Source organism: Dreissena polymorpha, chromosome 6 (assembly GCF_020536995.1).
Source record: "Dreissena polymorpha isolate Duluth1 chromosome 6, UMN_Dpol_1.0, whole genome shotgun sequence".
Taxonomy (NCBI): Eukaryota; Metazoa; Mollusca; class Bivalvia; order Myida; family Dreissenidae; genus Dreissena; species Dreissena polymorpha.
In genome coordinates this window covers 112,486,826-112,507,160 of record NC_068360.1, presented here as the reverse complement: position 1 = coordinate 112,507,160, position 20,335 = coordinate 112,486,826, and the positions used below count along the sequence as shown (strand labels likewise).

General features: G+C 35.5%; 1 protein-coding gene across 7 annotated transcripts in view; it reads left to right on the top strand.

The window, feature by feature from the left end:
* LOC127835371 (ATP-binding cassette sub-family C member 4-like) overlaps positions 1–20,335 on the top strand; it is a 105,869-nt gene that overhangs the window by 21,775 nt on the left and 63,759 nt on the right. The window contains exon 8 of one of the 7 annotated variants that reach the window (XM_052361767.1): positions 10,609–10,858. The exons of 5 other annotated variants lie outside the window; for them this stretch is intronic. In XM_052361767.1, coding sequence (XP_052217727.1) covers positions 10,609–10,858 — 250 coding nt within the window. Of the gene's footprint in view, positions 1–5,298; positions 5,549–10,608; positions 10,859–20,335 lie in introns of all 7 variants that reach the window. One more of the 7 variants, XM_052361768.1, reaches the window with a different exon arrangement.

Here is a 20,335-nt window from a genome sequence, read left to right as displayed (position 1 = left end):
AGATTGAAAATAAAAGAACACTGAACATCATGGTTTGAAATGCCATAAATGGCATAGACTCATAACTTAAACTTGCTGTCGTTTAAGCAGGATGATCATTTGAAATTGATAACATTATAAAGCATAATAAACAGGAAACAATTGATAAATTTTGACTGTTTCTGTTGTTTTAACCCTTTGCATGCTGGGAAATTTGTCGTCTGCTAAAATGTCGTCGGCTGAATTTCAAAAATTAGCATTTTCTTCAATTTTTTTCAAAAATTACTATCAGAATAGCAAACGGTTTGGATTCTGATGAGACGCCACGTTCTGTGGCGTCTCATCTCAGGGGTTTTTCTGCCTATTTTGGGAAAAGGAGTCTGACCAAATTGGGAATTTTTATTGACAAAATTGTCCATTTTGGGAATTTTCGAGTCGATGAAACGGTCAATTTGGGAATTTTATCATGCTTAACCCTTTGCATGCTGGGAAATTTGTCGTCTGCTAAAATGTCGTCTGCTGAATTTGTAAAATAAGCATTTTCTTCATTTTTTTCAAAGAATACTATCAGAATAGCAAACAGTTTGGATCCAGATGAGACGCCACGTTCTGTGTGGATCCAAACTGTTTGCAAAGGCCTTTAAAATTCAGCTCCAGCGCTTTAAGGGTTAAATAAGTAGGTGGTTTTACAAAAAAACATGTTTTTATTTGTTATTTTGTCTTCAAAAACAAACACTGGTAACAGGTAAGTAAGTCACACAAGTCACAGCATGATTTTTCTTTGCTTTCTTAAAATAACATTAGACAGAAATTAACTACACATACAAATAAAATGTTATTATTTCCAATTGGATTCTTCAACTCATAGCCACAATAGGCAAGCCAGTTACATTTAACAAAACATTAATTTTACTGCTACATTATTAATTTATTTAACGACTATATCATTTTACCTGATACTTCACCGCTCATTACATTAGCACCATCAAAGCCAACAAATCTACACCGCCGTATGTCGATCCCTTTTCCAATGCAACACTGCTGTAGTACTTATCGTTATGGGAAGCCATGCTTGAAAATAAGCGTCTACAGATTTGGACTAGAATGTGTATTGTGCGGCTCTATATACTTGTTATAATGCGGAACAGTTCGAACCTTATCGCTGTCAATGTTGGCAGATGCATCCGACAAATACACCTGCTAAAATCTGAGTCGCTAAAGGCTTAATTACGTCGCGGATGAAGGGAAGTCACTCTTTCGATATAAATTATGTTTACTTTTTACGATTTTGAAAGAATTTTTTTTTTGGAATTGGGAAATATGTAATCAAAATTCGGTTGGGAACGGGTCCGTTTGCTTTGGGAATGCCTCCGTTGTCCGGAGGCGCAGACAGTGCAGAAAAACCCCTGCATCTGGATCCAAACTGTTTGCAAAGGCCTTCAAAATTAGGTTCCAGCACTGAAAGAGTTAAATGTCACAACAATAGTTGGATTAAACTTAAAGTATAAAACAAAGATTTTCTTATAGCAGTCTGGATGGCTGAGTGGTTGAGGCAATAGCTTTTTAATTCAAAGGACATTGGATTAGTTTAAACCTATTTATTTTAGCTTGATTGCATTGAAAGCCTGGGGCTTATATAAACGCGCTCGAGTCCGTTTCCTGGGCCTAGAACCAGTACTTGGTGTTTTTGGGGGTGATCTAAAGAACCCTCCCACGGTGGGGATCGAACCCGTGACCTCCCAGTCGCTAGGCGGACACCATATCCATTACACCACGGCGACCTAAATGGACATTGGATTGATCCCTGTTAGGACACATTTTTCTTTTAATGTTCTATTATCCCCCGCCAAAGGCGGAGGGATATTGTTTTGGCGTTTTTTGGCAATTTTTGTGTCCAGAGCCATATCTTGTAAGTGCTTTGGTGGATTTCATTGAAACTTGGTATGAGTATATATATGGATAAGAGGATGATACGATGCATGCCAAATGGCATTGTAAACCATCTGTTAATAACGGAGTTATGACCCTTTGTATCTAAAAAAAATGCTTTTTTAGCTGAGTGTCAAATATAACACTTTTGTGTCCAGAAGCATATTGGCGGGGGATATCAATTCAACAAATTGGCTTGTTGGATAATTTATTAACAGATGTCAGGCCTTACCTTACTGTGTTAATTTGGGAATCAAACAAAAAGTAGTATTATGATAAACAGCAGAAGTTATCATTAATGTCATCTGTCATTTTTTAATGTTTTGAATAGTGTTTTATCAATTCTAAACCACATGCATTTCTCTATAAACCACACAAAAATTATGAATGAGATAAACTTAAAATTATAAGCAGATTCTACAGTTTTAAGTTGAACCTTCGGCGAATTACTTTATCTAGCTTGTTTTATGTTGTTGTACACAATTAATCACACTGTCATAGCATGGAAGTAAGCTTTAAAGCGAAGTTAATGTAACATTTTAAATGGATAGAAGGCCATAAGGGGAATATGGATATTATTTCAGGTTTTGTCAGAAAATAATTGTGATTGCAATTGGAATAATTGAAAATCTGGATCTTGTGCTAAACCTCAAAAGAACTTAGACAAGGTTTTGTCAGACACAATTATGGCTGCTATGGTTATATAATTAAGTGAAAACTGTTCTTTGAGATAGAGACATAAATCCTGTTCTTACTCTAACAGCATCAACATGGTAGGGAACTGCTGTTTTGCTGTTTTGTTATTAAACAAAGTTGTTACATCGCAGTGTTTGTTTTTATCATTTAAGTTTGGGTCCGGTAGGGGAACCATTCCCAATTGAAAAAGAATATAGTTTTCCCAAATGAGGCCTAAAACTCCCAACTGAAGATTATCACACACACAAAAATCTACATAAGTCTCAACACTTGATCATCTCAAATCCATCTCTATAAGTTGAACCTTAGTTAATATAATATTGAAATCACTTTATCTCAATTTGAAAGTATTTGTTAGGTATGAAATAACTATCTCAATTTTAAAGTATTTGTTAGGTGAATATCAACAAGACTAGTAGCCCAATTTTAGTCAAAACGACACAATCTTTCCCAAAGCAAAGGGATCGGCCCCATTCCCAAAATGGTGGAAAAAAAACTGCTTTGACCATAATGAACATGGTTGTTGCCACTAGCTGCACATTTATATGTAGATATTAAATTCAATTGTAGCTGCAAGTAAGCAAAAAACAAAACAATCCTTTCACCTTCAGGGTTTCATATGTTGTCAACACAGTGCATGAACAATGTTTTAGTTACTTGATTGTTTAGATGTATTTATAAGTGTTTCTGTTATAATTGGGGGTCATCCTCAGCATGATAGTCCGTGGACTACCAGCATGAAAGGTTTTCACTCCTTAGGAATTGTGGACCAATACCAGTGATTTTTTTGCTTCTTTGGATGGGTCCGGTAAACGGACCTGTTCCCATTGACCTACGGACCCGTTCCCAAAATGAACTGGACCCTTCTCAATTTCTAAAAAAATGCAAAAAAAATACCAATAAAAATCAAGTAAACACTCCCCGAAAACGCCAACTTTACATATTTCGAGACAATTTTATCTTGTGGCAAATTTGACTTCTCAATCATTGACTGGTTAAAACATTCGAAATTAGGCCTAAAAAGGACAAGTAATTTTTCCGGTTACCCGACCAACCCTGTTTTTTAACCGCCCACTCAACAAATTTTCTGTTAACAAAATCAGCATACGAAATTTTTGTCTGAAACTTTCGCAACTGGGGAAAGCGTCTGAATCCATATCCATATGTTACACATTGGTGTAACACAAAACATTATTCCATGTAAGTATTTTCAAATGCCTATGATTACATTTGTAATCCAAAAACCATTGCCAAGTTTTATTGTTCAAGAAAGCATGCACAAACACGGACTCTAGATGACAATATACGCTCCGTGGCACAAATTAGAACCCTGGTACAAAATGACATCGTTCATCCTCATGGAAAGCATGGGCTTTAATAGTAGTGCATTTTGACAAACTGAGAGAACTTTACCATTAAATTAAAAGCAAGAAGTTTACACTGTATGTAACGCGCAAAGATTGTTGAGATCTATAGGTCAGTACTGACTTGTGACATTTACAGTTAAAATTGTATACACCTTCATTTACATGTGTTGACTGGTGTGTTTCGGCAGTTCGAAGAAAATTCAATAGAGAATGGTAACACCTTAAATAACCTGTGATGTTTGGCAAGTGGGGTTATTGTTTATCGCAGTACGCAGGTGTTAAAGTGATATACAATGAAAGCAAACAATCTGGCAATCTGGTCAAAACTTGATTATAAATGTCGGATTAAACAGAAAATTAAAGTGGATAATAAAAAGAGTTAAATACTAGCTTGAAGCGGATTTGATCTCAGCAAATTCTCAGATTAAAACATGTTATTTGGGAATTATGCTCGGCAGATTTTTGGGAGCCATAGCTGATTTGCCATTATATAAGAGTTGCAGTGTATTCAATAAAGTGTTGTGGTAAGAAAAGGGAGGGTGGGTTTGGGAACAAGCTTGTCTGGGCCATAACTATGTCGTTCATTGTGCGATTTTGAAATCATATGTCACTTTTGTTCACCATCATTGGAGGGTGTGTCATGCGAAAAAAAAATACGTCAATATATGCAACGTCAAGGTCACACTTTGAGTTCAAAGGTCAAAATGGCCATAAATGATCTTGTCCAGGCCAAAACTATATCATTAATTGTGAGATTTTAAAATTACTCCGTACATTTGTTCACAATCATTGGACAGTTTGTCATGAGAAAGAATTACTTCAATATCTCCAAGGTCAGGGTCCCCGCGACTAAAAATAGATTGAATTTGACATAAGGGGGGTAATTAGGAACAATCAGTAACAATGCACATTTTTAATTGTCTCCCTTTATCTGACTTTTTTTTCTTTTCAAATTGAAAACATGGTTTTGTGTCAGTTTTTCCCTTGTTTTCATTTATATTGCATGTTTGCCTCCCTGTTAATCCCCATAAAAGTGAGAATCTTTGACCATTAAAAGGAAAAAAAAAACCAGATCACCTTGGGAATAGCAGTGTCATGGTTGTTGATCCTTTGTAAATATGAATTTAAAACCCCCTTGTATGTTCCCCATGTCCCACAGTTGTTAAACGGTCTTGAAATGGTAGCAAATGATGTACAAAATAGATCATTAATTATTTGGTAAATTCTTGTTTTCCCACCACTGTATTATAAACAGCTATCATGACAGTACAAAGATAAGTGGCATTTTTTAATCTGACTCATAACGTTGATGACTCATTCTTTATAGATCCCAAATACTGGGCATCAGAAAGGTCTATTACCTGGAATCATTTTGGGAGGCGGTCACCATAAATGGTCGTCATCTTTGTGTGGTGGCTGTTATTGGGTTGATGCATTACCTTCGTCAGCCAATGCGTACGGGACCTGTGTATATGTTGATATCCTTCTTTAACTTGCTGCGACTTACCATTCTTCGTTTTGCTGGAAACGGTTTCGATTATTCCATAGCCGGTTACGTCAGCTTAGTTCGTGTTGAGGTAACATGTTCTGCCTGTAAAAAATCCTGGGTGGCAGGTCCTCTTATGCCTTTAATTCTGTTACAGCTGCAGTTTCTCTTTGTATATGAGCCGCGCTCGGTGAAAAGAGAGTTAAATGCATGTGCGTAAAGGGACAACATTTTCCGCCTTAACTAATTTTTTCTATGAACAGACTTTCTTTAAACGAATAATATCATAAGAGCGGAAAGTTTCATCCCTGATTAGCCTGTCAGGACTGCATTAAATCCCTTTTTCACAGAGCATGGCCCATATTTGGTTAACACATTACTGACTAGTTCCTTTTCACATCTTTATTTGTGAACACCTAACTAGCATTAAAGGACCCTTTTCGAGTTTTGGTAAATTGACAAAATATAAAAAGTCGTTTCAGATTTGCAAACTTTTAACCAGGTTTTCCGAAAAAACTGGTTATTAGATTGGTGTATGTCGGCGGGTGGGCGGGATGGGGGGCGGAACAAACTTGTCAGGGCCATAACTTTGTCGTTCATTGTGAGATTTTAAAATCATTTGGCACATTTGTTCACCATCATTAGATGGTGTGAGGCGCAAAAGAATTACGTCGATATCTCCAAGGTCAAGGTCACACTTTGAGTTCAAAGGTAAAAAAATGGTCATAAATGAGCTTGTCCGGGCCATAACTATGTCATTCATTGTGAGATTTTAAAATCATTTGGCACATTTGTTCACCATCATTGGACAGTGTGTTGCATGAAAGAATTACGTCAATATCTCCAAGGTCAACCAAAAATAGATTTATTTTGATTCAGAGGGGGCTAATTATAAATAATCAGTTCAGTTTGAGTTGTCTCCCTTTATCTGACTGTTTTTCACATTGAAAACCTGGTTTTGTGACAATTTTTGTCCCTTGTTGTTTTAGTTATGATATTTGTGAGGAAACAGTAATACTGAACATTTACCATGCTCTAAAATATCCATTATATGCATCTTTTGATGATTTGAAAACTTGGAAATTTTAAAGCGTTGCAACGCGAAATTATTGAATAATTTGGTAAGTTCTGTTGTTGTCGTTATTTTTTGTGATATAGGATTGCTTATATAAAGTAAAAAATACAAGCTCTCCTAGGATGAGCATTGGCGGTCAAGTGGTTTAGGCGGGAGACTTTAACAACCAGGCCTCCATGTGTCATTGGTGCGAGTCCAGTTGAGGGTTACTTTTTTTAGCTATCCTGAGCACAACGTGCTCATGGTGAGCTATTGTGATTGCCTTTTGTCTGTCGTGCGTGCGTCGTCAACATTTGCCTTGTGAACACTCTAGAGGCCACATTTATTGTCCTATCTTCATGAAACTTGGTCAGAACATTTGTCCCAATGATACCTCGATCGAGTTCGCAACTGGGTCATGCTGAGTCAAAAACCAGGTCACTTTGGTCAAAAAACAGAAAAACCTTGTGAACACTGTAGAAGTCACATTTGATGCCCAATCTTTATGTAACTTTGTCAAAATGTTTGTCTTAATGATATGTTGGTCGAGTTCAAAAATGGTTTTGGTCCATTGAAAAACATGGCCACCAGGGTGCGGGGCAGTATTCCTTATATGGCTTCAGAGAAACCTTGTGAACACTCTAGAAGTCACAATTTTCGCCCAAACATCATGAAACTTGGTCAAAACATTGGTTTCATTGATATCTCGGACGAGTTCGAAAATGGTCCAGATCAGTGAAAAAACATGGCCGCCAGGGGGCGGGCAGTTTTCTCTATAATGTATATAGTGAAAACATGTGAACGCTCTAGAAGTCACATTTATGGTCCTATCTTCATTAAATTTGGTCAGAACATTTGATTCCTGGATAAGACACTTGAGTTTGAAAATGGTTCGGATCGGTAAAAAAACATGGACGCCAGGGGGCAGGGCAGTTTTGCTTATATGGCTATAGTTAAACCTTATTAACACTCTAGGAGTCACATTTATAGTCCAATCTTCATGAAACTTGGTCTGAACATTTGTTTTTATGATAGCTAGGCTGAGTTTGAAAATGGTTTTGGTCTGTTGAAAAATATGGCCGCCAGGGGGCGGAGCAGCTTTGCGTATATGGCTATAGTGAAACCTTGTTAACACTCTAGAAGTAACATTTGTAGCCCAATCTTCATGGAACTTGGTCCAAAGATTTGTTGTATTGATAGCTTGGCTGAGTTCGAAAATGGTTATGGTTTGTTGAAAAACATGGCCGCCAGGGTAGCGGCAGTTTTCATAATATGACTATATTAAAACCAAACTCTAGTTGTAATGCGGATGTTGGTGCACAATGATGATGATGATGATGATTATGATGATACTGGTAATGGATTCAGAAACATTAACCACAACCCAAATATCTAATTATAATTATTGCATTACTCAAATTAATTATTGCCATTACTTATGGTTGTTATCTACATCTTGGCAGAAATTTAACATAGTGGTAAAATCAATAAACATCAAGAAGTGTTGCATATGAATCTTATTTGACTTTTTATTCACTTACCCTAGGCTACTCTCTATCAAACTGATTTATACCTGTGCCTGCATTGTTGCCAGGTGGTAATTGTGTAACACTCCTGGAAATTGACCCCAATTAACTGGGCACTTTCAACAAAGACCTTTGTGTTGATGTCAGGTGGAAACCATTCATAAGATGGATAAGACATTTCAACTTGAAATGTTTTACCCCTACACTTTTCAGTTTGTCAGTAGTGTGTGTATGTGTGTGATTATGAAAGATTTGTGATTTTAGCAGGTTTCATTGTTGTTTCAATTGGAAATATCAATGCAAGGTGAGTCCTAAAATTGTTCCAGTTGTTTAAAACACTTTGTCAAAAATGTGAACAATTTGGTAGTACAAAACAACAACTTATCACATCTTTTAAGAAGCACAAACAACTGTTTGAAAAAAAGTTGATTTGCATTTGTTTTTGCAAGAATAATGTATTCATGCTACAGATTTGTTGTGCATTTAAATTACAAATAGTTTGGTAGTTGTTTTGATATGATACATTTTCAAATGTCTTGTGTGTGTTTACTTCTATATTTGCACACATTTATAAATATGAGAAAGATCAAGTGATGTTTTGTACTATAAAAGAAGATCAATATTGAATTTCTAGTAGCTGTACATATTCTCGTACTCATTTACTTTTTTATAACTGACTTTTATATATGATAACAATCCAATATATATTTTATTTAATTATGCAAAAACTATTTTATAAAAACACAATCTCTAGAACAAATATGGCTGTTTTCAGTATCTTAAAGTGTTCTTGCTAAACAGATTGTAAACAGTCATCCCCTATAAGATGCTGAGATGCTTATCTAATGATCTCAAATTTTGACAACAATTTGTTGAAAAATGTACTTCCATTTTCTTTTGCTGATGCTCATTATTAAATAAATGTCCTTATATCACTTTTATCCAAAATAATAGCTTTGTCACAAGGGGTAAAAAATGTCTATTTGAAAAAAAATAAACACACACACACAAAACTACTGATAACGCATAATGTATATATCTGCCGAAACAGCAAACCTTTTCTTTTCACAAAACAATGTTAACAACCCTTGTTTCCTGGACGGTTGAGTTCAAAAATGGTTTTGATCCATCTAGTAACATGACCGCCGGGGGTGGGGGGGGGGGGGTAATTTTCCTTATATTTATATACTGAAAAAGCCTGTGAACACTCTAAAAGTCACATTTTTTTACCAATCATCTTGAAACTTGGTCAAAAAATTGGTTTTATTGATATGTCGGATGAATTTGTAAATGGTCGTGATCAGTGGGAAAACATTGCCGCCAGGGGATGGGGCAGTTTTCTCTATATGTTTGTAAGAAGCATTTTCTTTATATATATATATTTTTATTAAATCTGGGTATTAAAAACATGGCCACCAGGGTGGGTGGGGTAATTTTCTATATAGGCCTATTGTGAATACTTTGGAACACCTAATTTTTAAAGTCAGTCTTGTCCTACTAATAATTTGAAATATTTGCTGAAGTCTTTGTTTCTTTCCATCTAAGTTTCTCAGGTGAGTGACCCAGGGCCCTTTGGGGCCTCTTGTTTCTTTTTTTAATTGTATTCTTGTTTTTTTTTAATGGAGAGTTTTAGGTCAAGTGTTTAAATGTATCAATATAAAGCATTTAATGACACTCTTCAATATATGCCAAAATCTGTGAAAAGGCCCCTTTAAACAACTAACTACTTATAAGTTCCTTCTCACAGCTGCATAGATGAACAACTACAACTACTAGCTAACATCATGCTCACAACTCTGGTTGATGAATGCCTTAAAAGCAAATTCTCTTGTCTCAACTCCTTTTGGTGAAAACTTAATTTACTAACTCTCTTGGTACTTTATAACTTAAAACTGGCTGAGAGAGGGGGTTTGATATAGGCAAACAACTTTTCATACAGAAGAAAACCAAAAACCTGAGCTGTGTGACATCTCCAAGCTTTCAGACTTGTCAATAGGTCATGCAACGGTATATAGATCCACACGGTTGTTCTTGTTATGGTTTTTCTACAGGTCCTTATACCACTGTTTCTTTGTATTTGTTTGTGTTTGATTGTAACTTGGTTTAGATTTTGTTGTTGAAGGTACCAAACTAAAGGAGCCTTAATTATTTGTTCTTTTTCCATTTACTGGGTCTTGAAACTGTTTCTGTGTGCTGTCTCCTCCGTCACCTACCAAATGTGTACTTCAATTTGTCAGTTCATTTCTTGCTTGCATGGGTGTTCCACAATTCGTATGCAGTTTGGTAGATTTATACCCAGCTCCAAGTCCTAATTTTCCTTTTTACTGCTAAATACATGTAATAGTTTTGGAATAATCACAGCCTTGCTGTTTCTGTCCAATTGTCCTGGTTTGTCTTTTTTCTGCAAAAAACCGGTTTTCCTTCCTGAACAATTGAAGAATTGTGGATTCTAGAACTAACTCATTTTGTTGTTATTGAGGCCCCTAATTTTATTGTTGTTTTTTAGTTTCTTAAAATTGGAGGCATTGCTTAATTTTGTCCAACTCTTCGTCTTTATTTTTCTATTTCTAGGTCTGAAACAAATGAGCTGCATAAGATTCTGCACATGAAGGCGGTCTGGGAATGCATAAGTTTCTTTGGTCGTCACATTTGTGTGGTTGCTATGGTCATCACTAATGTTGCTGCCAATGTGCCCGTCACTCCGGAATGGGTGTTTGTTTCTATGGCGATATTTAATCACATTCGTAAATGCTGCCTAAGGTTCATGGTTGCCGGTGTTCGAGGCGCAATTGAAGGGAAGGTTTCAATGGACCGAGCACAGGTTTGCTTAGATGTTATGACTGCTTTAAGCATGTATTCTTACTTATGATCGGGATGTGTTTTGTACTTTTGCTTTTTCATCCTTGTGGTGTGGAATAAGTGCATTTTGTACATATTCATATTCTTGTTGCCCAATTATGTAAGCTAAAAATCTGTAATACGTATGGAAACATTTACAATCGAAGAAAATCAAAAGAAGAAGAATATTTGGCACTGCAAAGATAATTGATACAAATAATTAAAATAAACGACCCAAAAAGTAAAAATACAGATATTATCGAAAAGTATATACCTGCACAACTTATTTCCATTTAAATTCTTATTTTGTATATATTATGAGCACTATTATAAGTTTTATTCTTCAGAACTTAATATGCATCAGAGACATATGCATCAGATGGCTTAAAAAACTTAAACACTGCTTAAATATCAAGGCACCATTTAACAATTTTGTCATTTGATGAAAATATTTTGCCTTTTTTGAGGACAGGTTTTTTTTTATAAACTTATGGAGTATCATACGTGTTGCCCCAAATCAATCACTTCATAGAATAAGAATGCTAAGTTTTGCCCCAAATCAATCACCACCTAGAATGTTAAGTTTTGCCCCAAATCAATCCCCACCTAGAATGCTAAGTTTTGCCTCAAATCAATCCCCACATAGAATGCTAAGTTTTGCCCCAAATCAATTCCCATCTAGAATGCTAAGTTTTTCCCTAAATCAATCCCTATCTAGAATGCTAAGTTTTGCCCTAAATCAATCCCCACCTAGAATGCTAAGTTTTGCCCCAAATCAATCCCCACCTAGAATACTTAGTTTTGCCCCAAATCAATCCACATCTAGAATGCTAAGTTTTGCCCTAAATCAATCCCCACCTAGAATGCTAAAGTTTTGCTCTAAATCTATCCCCACAAAGAATGCTAAGTTTTGTCCTCCAATCAGATTCAATCATCACTTGGAATGCTAAGTTTTGTCCTTCAATCAATCACCACCTAGAATGCTAAGTATGTCCTCCAATCAATCATCGCTTAGAATGCTTAGTTTTGTCCTTAAATCAATCATCACTTAGAATGCTAAGTGTTGTCCTCCAATCAATCACCATTTAAAAATGTAATTGTTTGGCCTAAATCAATCACCACAAGAAGGCTATTTTTTGCCCTAAATGAATCACCACAAAATGATGTTTTTTACCATGGGTCAATCACCAAATAGAATGCCAAGTAAATATCCACATTGAATGCTCATTGTTATACCAACAGTTCATTTAACAGGGAACTGTTCACAGTTTGATATATATATAAAATTGAAAATCAATGTTTCAGATTTGCAAATTGTTGTAGTTACGTTATTTAGAATGAAAAACTAATATTGAACATTTGCCATGCTCTGAAATTTCCATCGTATGCATCTTTTGACGCTTTGAAAATCTGAAAATCTGAAAATTATAAAGGGTTAACAACACGAAAGTATTGATTAATTTGAATAGTTTGAAGAGTTCTGGTGTTAAAAGTATTTTGTGTCAATACAAGGATTGCTTATATGATGTGTAAAATACATAAATTATTATACATGTAGCAGCATGGATGGCCAATTGGTTTAAGCAATAGTCTTTTACTTCAAAGGTCAGTGGTTCAAGCTCAGGTGTGGATAACTTTTTTTCTTGTTTTATTACACAATTTCAAACAGTTTCACAAATTAGATCTGATCTTCTAGAGGTATCGATATATTTTGGACACAGTTTTGTACATTATTTCCATTGTATAAGATGTTTTTACCAATAAACACCTACACCTACTAATCCTCTCCCCCCACCCCCATCCATTTTTAGGCAACTTTCAATTTTTATGCCCCTGGATCGAAAGATCAGGGGCATATTGTTTTTAGCCTGTCTATCTGTCTGTCATTCATTCATTCATTGTGTGTGTCCCAAAACTTTAACCTTGGTTAAAGTTGTGCAATAACTTTTGCATTATTAAATATAGCAACTTGATATTTGGCATGCATGTGTATCTCATGGAGCTGCACATTTTGAGTGGTGAAAGGTCAAGATCATCCTGCAAGGTCGCCGTGGTGTAATGGATATGGTGTCCGCCTAGTGACCGGGAGGTCATGGCTTCGATCCCCACTGAGGGAGCGTTCTTTAGATCTCCCCCATAAACTTGGAACTTGAAACTTGAGCATTTGATTGAACGCCTATTTCTACGTATAAACATATTCAATGGCGTTGTACAATAGAAATAAAAACAAAAATTAAACACAAATAAAAAACATACAATAATATGGAGAGACACAGTAACAGATCCTCAACAAGCGAGCGAGGCAATCCTCTTCACAAGTTAAAAAACGAACAACAGTGCCAAGTATCAAACAAGTCTATACAAAACATTTATCAAAGGTACATCACGTATTACCTTTAAAATAATGCATAAAAGTCGTCGAAAAAGTATGTCTTAAGTTTTTTTTGGAAAGTGTCTATTGAAGTACATTGTCTTAAACTCAAAGGTATGTTGTTCCATAGTTTTTGACCCACAGTTCCAAAGCTTCTATCACTGAATGTTCTTTTCTTGTTGAACGGTACATTAAAACAGCCTATTGATGATGCTGATGATCTAAGATTATGTTTAGAAATCGCAGTGGATAGAAGTTTGGTCAAGTAGGCAGGAGCATTACCAATTGAACAGTTAAACATGTATGCAAGAATTTTGAATTTGATTCTAGTCATGATTGGCAGCCAGTGCAGGTCGTGAAGTGATTGTTTTGAACTGTCACTCTTTCTACGGCTTAAAACCAATTTTGCGCACATATTTTGAACACGCTGTAATTTTGCCAATTCACACTGGGAGATGCCGTACAAAATAACGTTACAGTAGTCCAAATGTGAAATGACTAAAGAAAGAACTAGTGTTTCTGTAGCGTCTTGCATTAAGAATTTATAAATGTTTTTTATTTTAAAATAATTCAACATTGCAGATCTACACTTTCTCTTAATGTGTTCCTTTAAGTTCAGCGTTTAATCCAGAAAAGCGCCCAGATATCTGATGCGACTTTGACCCTTGATTTTGTCACCACATACATCAATGTCCCGAGTGTTACACTTATTTAATTGAGGGCGACTTCCAAACACTATGTATTCAGTTTCTGAAGCGTTCATTTTGAGTTTATTGCTGTTCATCCAGTTGTGTATTTCTTGTGCACAATCTATGAGTTCGTTGATGGCTTCAGTTTCTTCCGATAGAATCGCTTTGAAACGTTTGTTGGCAGTATGGTCATCTGCAAAGCCATAGACAGAGATGGAAGGGGGTACTATGTCAAAAATTGTTCCTGCATATGTGAGGTAAAGCCAAGGACCCAAACAACTTCCTTGTGGGACACTGCATTTTAACTCACATGGTTTTGACATGAATCCGTTCACACTTACACAACAACTTCGCGCTCGCAAGTTTGAGTCCATCCAGTCCAGCGCCGCACCACACACGCCATAATGACTTTTCAAGACATCTAAGAGTATGTCATGATCTACACTGTCGAAAGCAGCACTAAGGTCTAGTGCAATGAGTGCTGTTACCTCTTGGTTTTCCATTGCAGCTAGGAGATCGTTAACAAGTCTTAGTAATACCGACTCACAAGAGTGATATTGTCTGTAATCAGATTCTTGGGAGATCATTTTCACTATTATGTTTGTTTAATCTATAGAGTGCTGATTTTTCAATTACTTTTGACAGAAATGCCAAATTACTCACTGGTCTGTAATTTGAAAAGGTCAATTCAAGGCCGGCTTTTTTTAACAGATGTCGCACTACCGCTTGTTTCCACTTTGCAGGGAATACTCCTTGTGCCAAAGAAAGGTTTACTAATTTAGAAATGGTTGGAAGAAGCTCATTCAAAAACAACTTTAACACTTTTGTCGGTAAGATATCAATCTCGCAGGACTTTGTTTGTAATTGATTTATTATCTTTCTGATCTCATCTTCTGTGAGTTTTTCAAAATTTCCCAATTGTGTGATCTGTTTCGCAATCGGCGTGTAGTTGTCAAAGTCTTTAAGATTCTCTTGGATTGTCTCTATTTTCTGCATAAAATAATCAGCAAATGTGTCAGCTAAAGTATTTTCATTTTGAACAGTTGGCAACGGGTTCTCAGACTTGCTTCCCGTAAGCTCCGACACAAATTTGTACAGCTTTTTAGAATCACCTTTAGATTCAAGTACTTTCTGGCTGAGTGCCAATTGCTTTTCATTCTTTAATTCGCAGTGATATTTATGAAGCGATACTTTTGTAGTTTTCGTAGTCTTGTGGTTTACGATATTTTCGCCAAATTGTTTCTGACCTACGTAAAAGTCGCTTTGAGTGAAGAATATTCTCACTGAACCACGGTTTTGGGGATCTATAAATTTGCATTTTTTCTTTTATAGGAGCATGTTTATCCAGAAGTCCCTTGATTTCATCCTCAAACTGATGGACATAAGTTTTGACAGAGTCAGATTCGATTGACAATTTAGCCAGATCACTCCCAAATTCAGAATTATCCATGTCTTTGAAGTTTCTAAAAACTACAGATCTGCTGATTATATTTTCTTTTTTCACTTTCGTTACTACTTTGATAGCACAGTGATCAGAGATGAAAGGGCCAGGTTCACAAGAAAGTAATTCACACGGTTTGCAACTTCAGTTATGACTAGGTCAAGACTATGACCATGTACATGGGTAGGGAAATGTACATGTTGTTTCAATCCCATGGCAAATAAACAGTTGTTGAATTCTGAGATTGCATTACTATCTTCATGTATATGCAAATTGAAATCGCCCATGACCAAAAGGTTTGAATATTTTGAGACAATGTCTTCTAGTACTTCACCAAGTACTGGTTCTAGGCCCAGGAAACGGACTCGAGAGCATTTATATAAGCCTTAGGCTTTCGATACAATCGAGCTATAATAAATAGGTTTAAACTAAGATCATCCTTCAAGGTCAAATATATGGCTTCAAAACGGCACAATAGGTGGCATTGTGTTTCTGACAAACACATCGCTTGTTAACAATTATAATTAATGCATGTATTTTGCTTAAAATACTGGTGTTAAATAATTGTTTTGATGCAGTGCAGTCAAAATACCTCCTTGTGAATTTTGTTTGAGAATAAATTGTATATGTAACCCATACATGTACATGCATAAAGTGCCCATTAACACTTCACAAATTACATGTCAAGGTATCACAAAACTATTCTCAATACTCATATACACATACATTTCTACAAATCCCACAAATACACACCGTCTAAAATAAGTTTTAGAACCAGTAAAGAGTTCCTTAAAAAGAACTGTTTGATTTGGCTACAAATCTTAGCGATATTTGTTTGAAATACAGTTGAATTCATTATCTCCAAGTAATCAGGAATGCAAAAGCTGCTTTGACATATCTGTAGATAGACTTTTTCTCACTTTAGGGTTGTGAATTTGGCATAGTTAAATAATAGTATGCTCAATGCTTACAAGGCGCCATTTTAAGAAAGACCCTTTTTGATTTGAACTGCAATATTTGAAAATTTATATGCAGTAATAGAAATATTTAATCATGTCTTTGAGTAAATCATATTGTCCTTGAAAAGGGATTAAAATGGGCTCAAGAATATTTCTGTATGGGAGCATTTGTGTATAAATTTCTTAACAACAATAACTGCTCATGTTAAAAGAATGAGTGGTACTGAAATAGAAAAACGACACAATTTATAAACTAATATTGTTAATGGACACAATTTATAAACTGGCAGAGAAAATAGATGCAATCATAAAACAGTTATTAAAAAGGTTAAACATCTCTAAAAACTCATAAAACGTTTAACTTTTAAGAGAATTTTTTTTCTTGTATATGATGGTCAGTTATAATCTGGCAAACGGTTTGAAGACAAAAATTCAGAAAGGTTTGTGCCCCATTAAAGCAATGTTTGCAATTTTCACAGCCCTTATTTTTCACAATTATCTGACGTTTTTTCAGTACTCTTTTAAAATGTTGGTTCCCTTGACATGCCCATCAACAAAGTTTTCAATTCTTTCTGCATATTGAATCAACATTTCTATCTCTATGGCCTCTCAATGGTCTTGCTTCTTCCATACAGAGCTGGGGGTTGAAGGTTTCAGTCTTCCATTGTGCTTGTTCTAATATGGCCAATTATATATACCTAGCTGCTAGTTCAAAGTATACCACTTGTCTTATATGATTTCTACCTGAGACCAGGCATGAACAATAGCAATCTGACAGAGGGATGTCCATCAATAAGTGTCCCATAAGTTGAGATTGTTTGGCCTTTAATTCCTATGCCCTGCATAGTAAAAATTAACAATTTTACTTGACTTTAAAAAAAGGGCCTCTTCGTTAAACTAACGAAGAATCTTTGTTTACACTCTAGAGACCACATTTATTATCCTATCTTGACGACATGTTTGTCCCAATGATATCTCAGCTAATTTCCAGATTTTGATACTCTAATATAATAGCCTATACTCAAAATGGGAAGTTATCTAAAAGCTTACTTTAAATGCCTTACATTTCTGTATTGAAGCTTCAAAGATGAGTTTTCCTCTTACTCTCAGTTTGCTATTGTTTTCCTTTCAGCAATGAAATACAGAAGGTCTGGCAAAGACAGATTATTTCGGCTGTCATTGCCTTTGCATGGGACATGGGACCAAAAGGAATCTATTTCGTTGTGATAATGGCAGCCAGCCAGCTCGGCGTGGCTTTGCTTCCGGCTCGTCTGTTTGTTTGCCTTCCCCTGATGTTTGTCATGGCTCAGAATATGCTCAGTTTTATTAACATGGCTGTGAACGGTGTTAGCGATGTCAAGGTTGTTCTGCGGCGGTCACGTGTAAGTGGACACTGTTGCTATGGCAACTATATATATACATGTACATGTAGCTGTTGTTTTAGTGGTGGCACACAACTAACTATTGTTTGTTTCTTTTCATCTTGTACTTTCCTTGTGTTCTCATTACTGTCGACATGTCAATTTTTTTGTTCTCTTTACCTTTTTACCCTAAAAATGTAAGGTTGCTAGTTTTCTTGATCCTACATGATCATGACTAGTACATAAACAATGCCATATAGGATTCAGTTGACCAATAATGGGTTTTCAATTATTTCAGAGGAGAGTCATAGCTTTCTAATTTTCCTGATTGCTAAAAAACTCATATTTGTATACCGAGGTAGATAATTGTTATTAACCAAAGGCTGAGTTGCACAACGATGGGATAATAGTTTAGTGGTAAATATAAACCTATTCCCTATCAATTCGCCTTAGACCCTTGGACAATAATTTTGGACAGAGCTAAATATTTCCACTATTTAATTATAATATTTGTCTGCAAGCACTACAGTATGTCATGTCAAATTATTTGAGAAAATATAAGAAAAAAGAGGCAATCAGTTTTATATAACAATTTAGAAGGTGCTTTCTAATTTACAAGAAAATCAGATGAACACAAAAAAATGCATGTATAAATGTTGTGCATAACACTGCTATTATTTGGTGTTTGTTTCAGGTTTTTTTTTAAGCTTATTTTATAAGCTTTTTATTTAATTGTCACAAAATGTATCAATGTTGGTAAACAGTTTGGGCTTTCAACAAATTTCATCCAATCTACACAAAACTTTTTTAAAATGTGAAACATGCATGCAACTCCATCTGTTGTTCACGTTTGTCTTATTTAAAGGGGCCTATTCACATATTTGGCATTTAATGCTTTATATTGATAAATTAAAACATTGGACCTAAAATCTCCAGTAAAAAAACAAGAATACAATTTTAAAACGGAAAAAAAGTAACCCGAAACTGGGCTCGAACCACTGACCCCTGGAGTCTTGGAGTAAAAGCTAGTCTCCTGCTTAGACCACTCGACCATCCGTACTCATGTTATGAGCGGATGTATTTTGTACTTATATAAGCAATCCTCGTAGTTTCCCAAAATATAACGACAACAACAGAAGTTTCCAAATTATTAAATCGTGTCGCATTGCAACGCTTTATAATTTTCAGGTTTTCAAGTCGTCAAAAGATGCATATAATGGATATTTTAGAGCATGGTAAATGTTCAGTATTACTATTTCCTCACAAATATTAAAACAAAAATGAAAATTTGCGAATCTGAAACAACATAGTTTAATATATTATTTTTCAATGCTTACAAGGCACCTTTTAAAAAAGACACATTAGTTTTGAACTGCAATATTTGAAAATTTTGCAGTAATATAAATATTTAATCGTTTCTCTGAGTTAAGCATATGTCCTTGAAAAGGGATTAAAATGGGATAGAGAGTCAGGGCTTGCACTAAGCGGCGTACGGCCGTAAATTACGCCCGATAATGGTTTCCATACGCCGATAACAAAAACCCATGACGTCCACTATACTTCCTTAAAATTGGTCATACGCCAAAAATAGCAACCCGTAACGTAAGCTGTCGATTAAAATAATACTTCAATCAACACTGCTTTCTGCCGACTCAATGTGTTTTGCACACGTCTCGATCAGCCTAAACTTCGCCTCCTTATATTTGATACCGCCCGCAGGTGATTAGCAAGTTTATTGTGTGTTGTTTATCTAACGGTTACACAATTTACCCCCGCGCGGATCGCAAATTGACCGTGACAAACCAGTCGCTTAATATTGGTTGCTATAACAACACACTCGTGCCTCTTTGCGCGTGTCGCATGTTGTCTAATGATTAGGAGATAATTGCTGGTTTGGGGCAGACGGCACGGTAAAAGAAAGACGGCAAAAATAATTAAAGAAAAACAAAACTGATCAAAGTTTAATTAATTACGTAGATTCACTACCGTATAAGTTCCCGTGAGTTTTCTCAGTTTGTTAATTCACCGATAATTACGAGTAATAACCATCTTATATAAACTGGAATCACAATTCATTTTCTATACTAACATGTCATTTTACTAGTCAGAAACATTCAGAAAACACATTTCCTGGATTAGATATAACTTATCCGAGTAGAATTAAATTGCTACGCCATGACCTTCGACATTGCAAATGGCTGACCTATTGTAACATTCAACCCGCGTTCAGTTCAAAGCTGGCGATTCAAATTACAAGTAATGTTGATTCAATAATGGAGAAAACAAAATGGATTTAACAAACATTTGATAAGGTTTGTTAAACCAGATAACAACAAGGAAAGTTTGGATTATTAAAGTTAAACTGGTAAGGCATTTATAAAGTGTACATATTTCGGACATGTATAGTATTCGGATAAACAGTAATAGATATACTAGATGCTCCATCATGACCATTCATTAAGATTGTGTTTTGTTGCAAATGCAGTCATAGGGGTGAGGATAATAAAATGACAATAAATATGTGATGAAAACTTGCAACCGCACATATCTCAAATAACTTAAATGTGTTGAATGACTTAAATGTGTTATGATTATTAATCAATTAATAAATAATTTAATTTAAGTAGATTTTAAGAAGA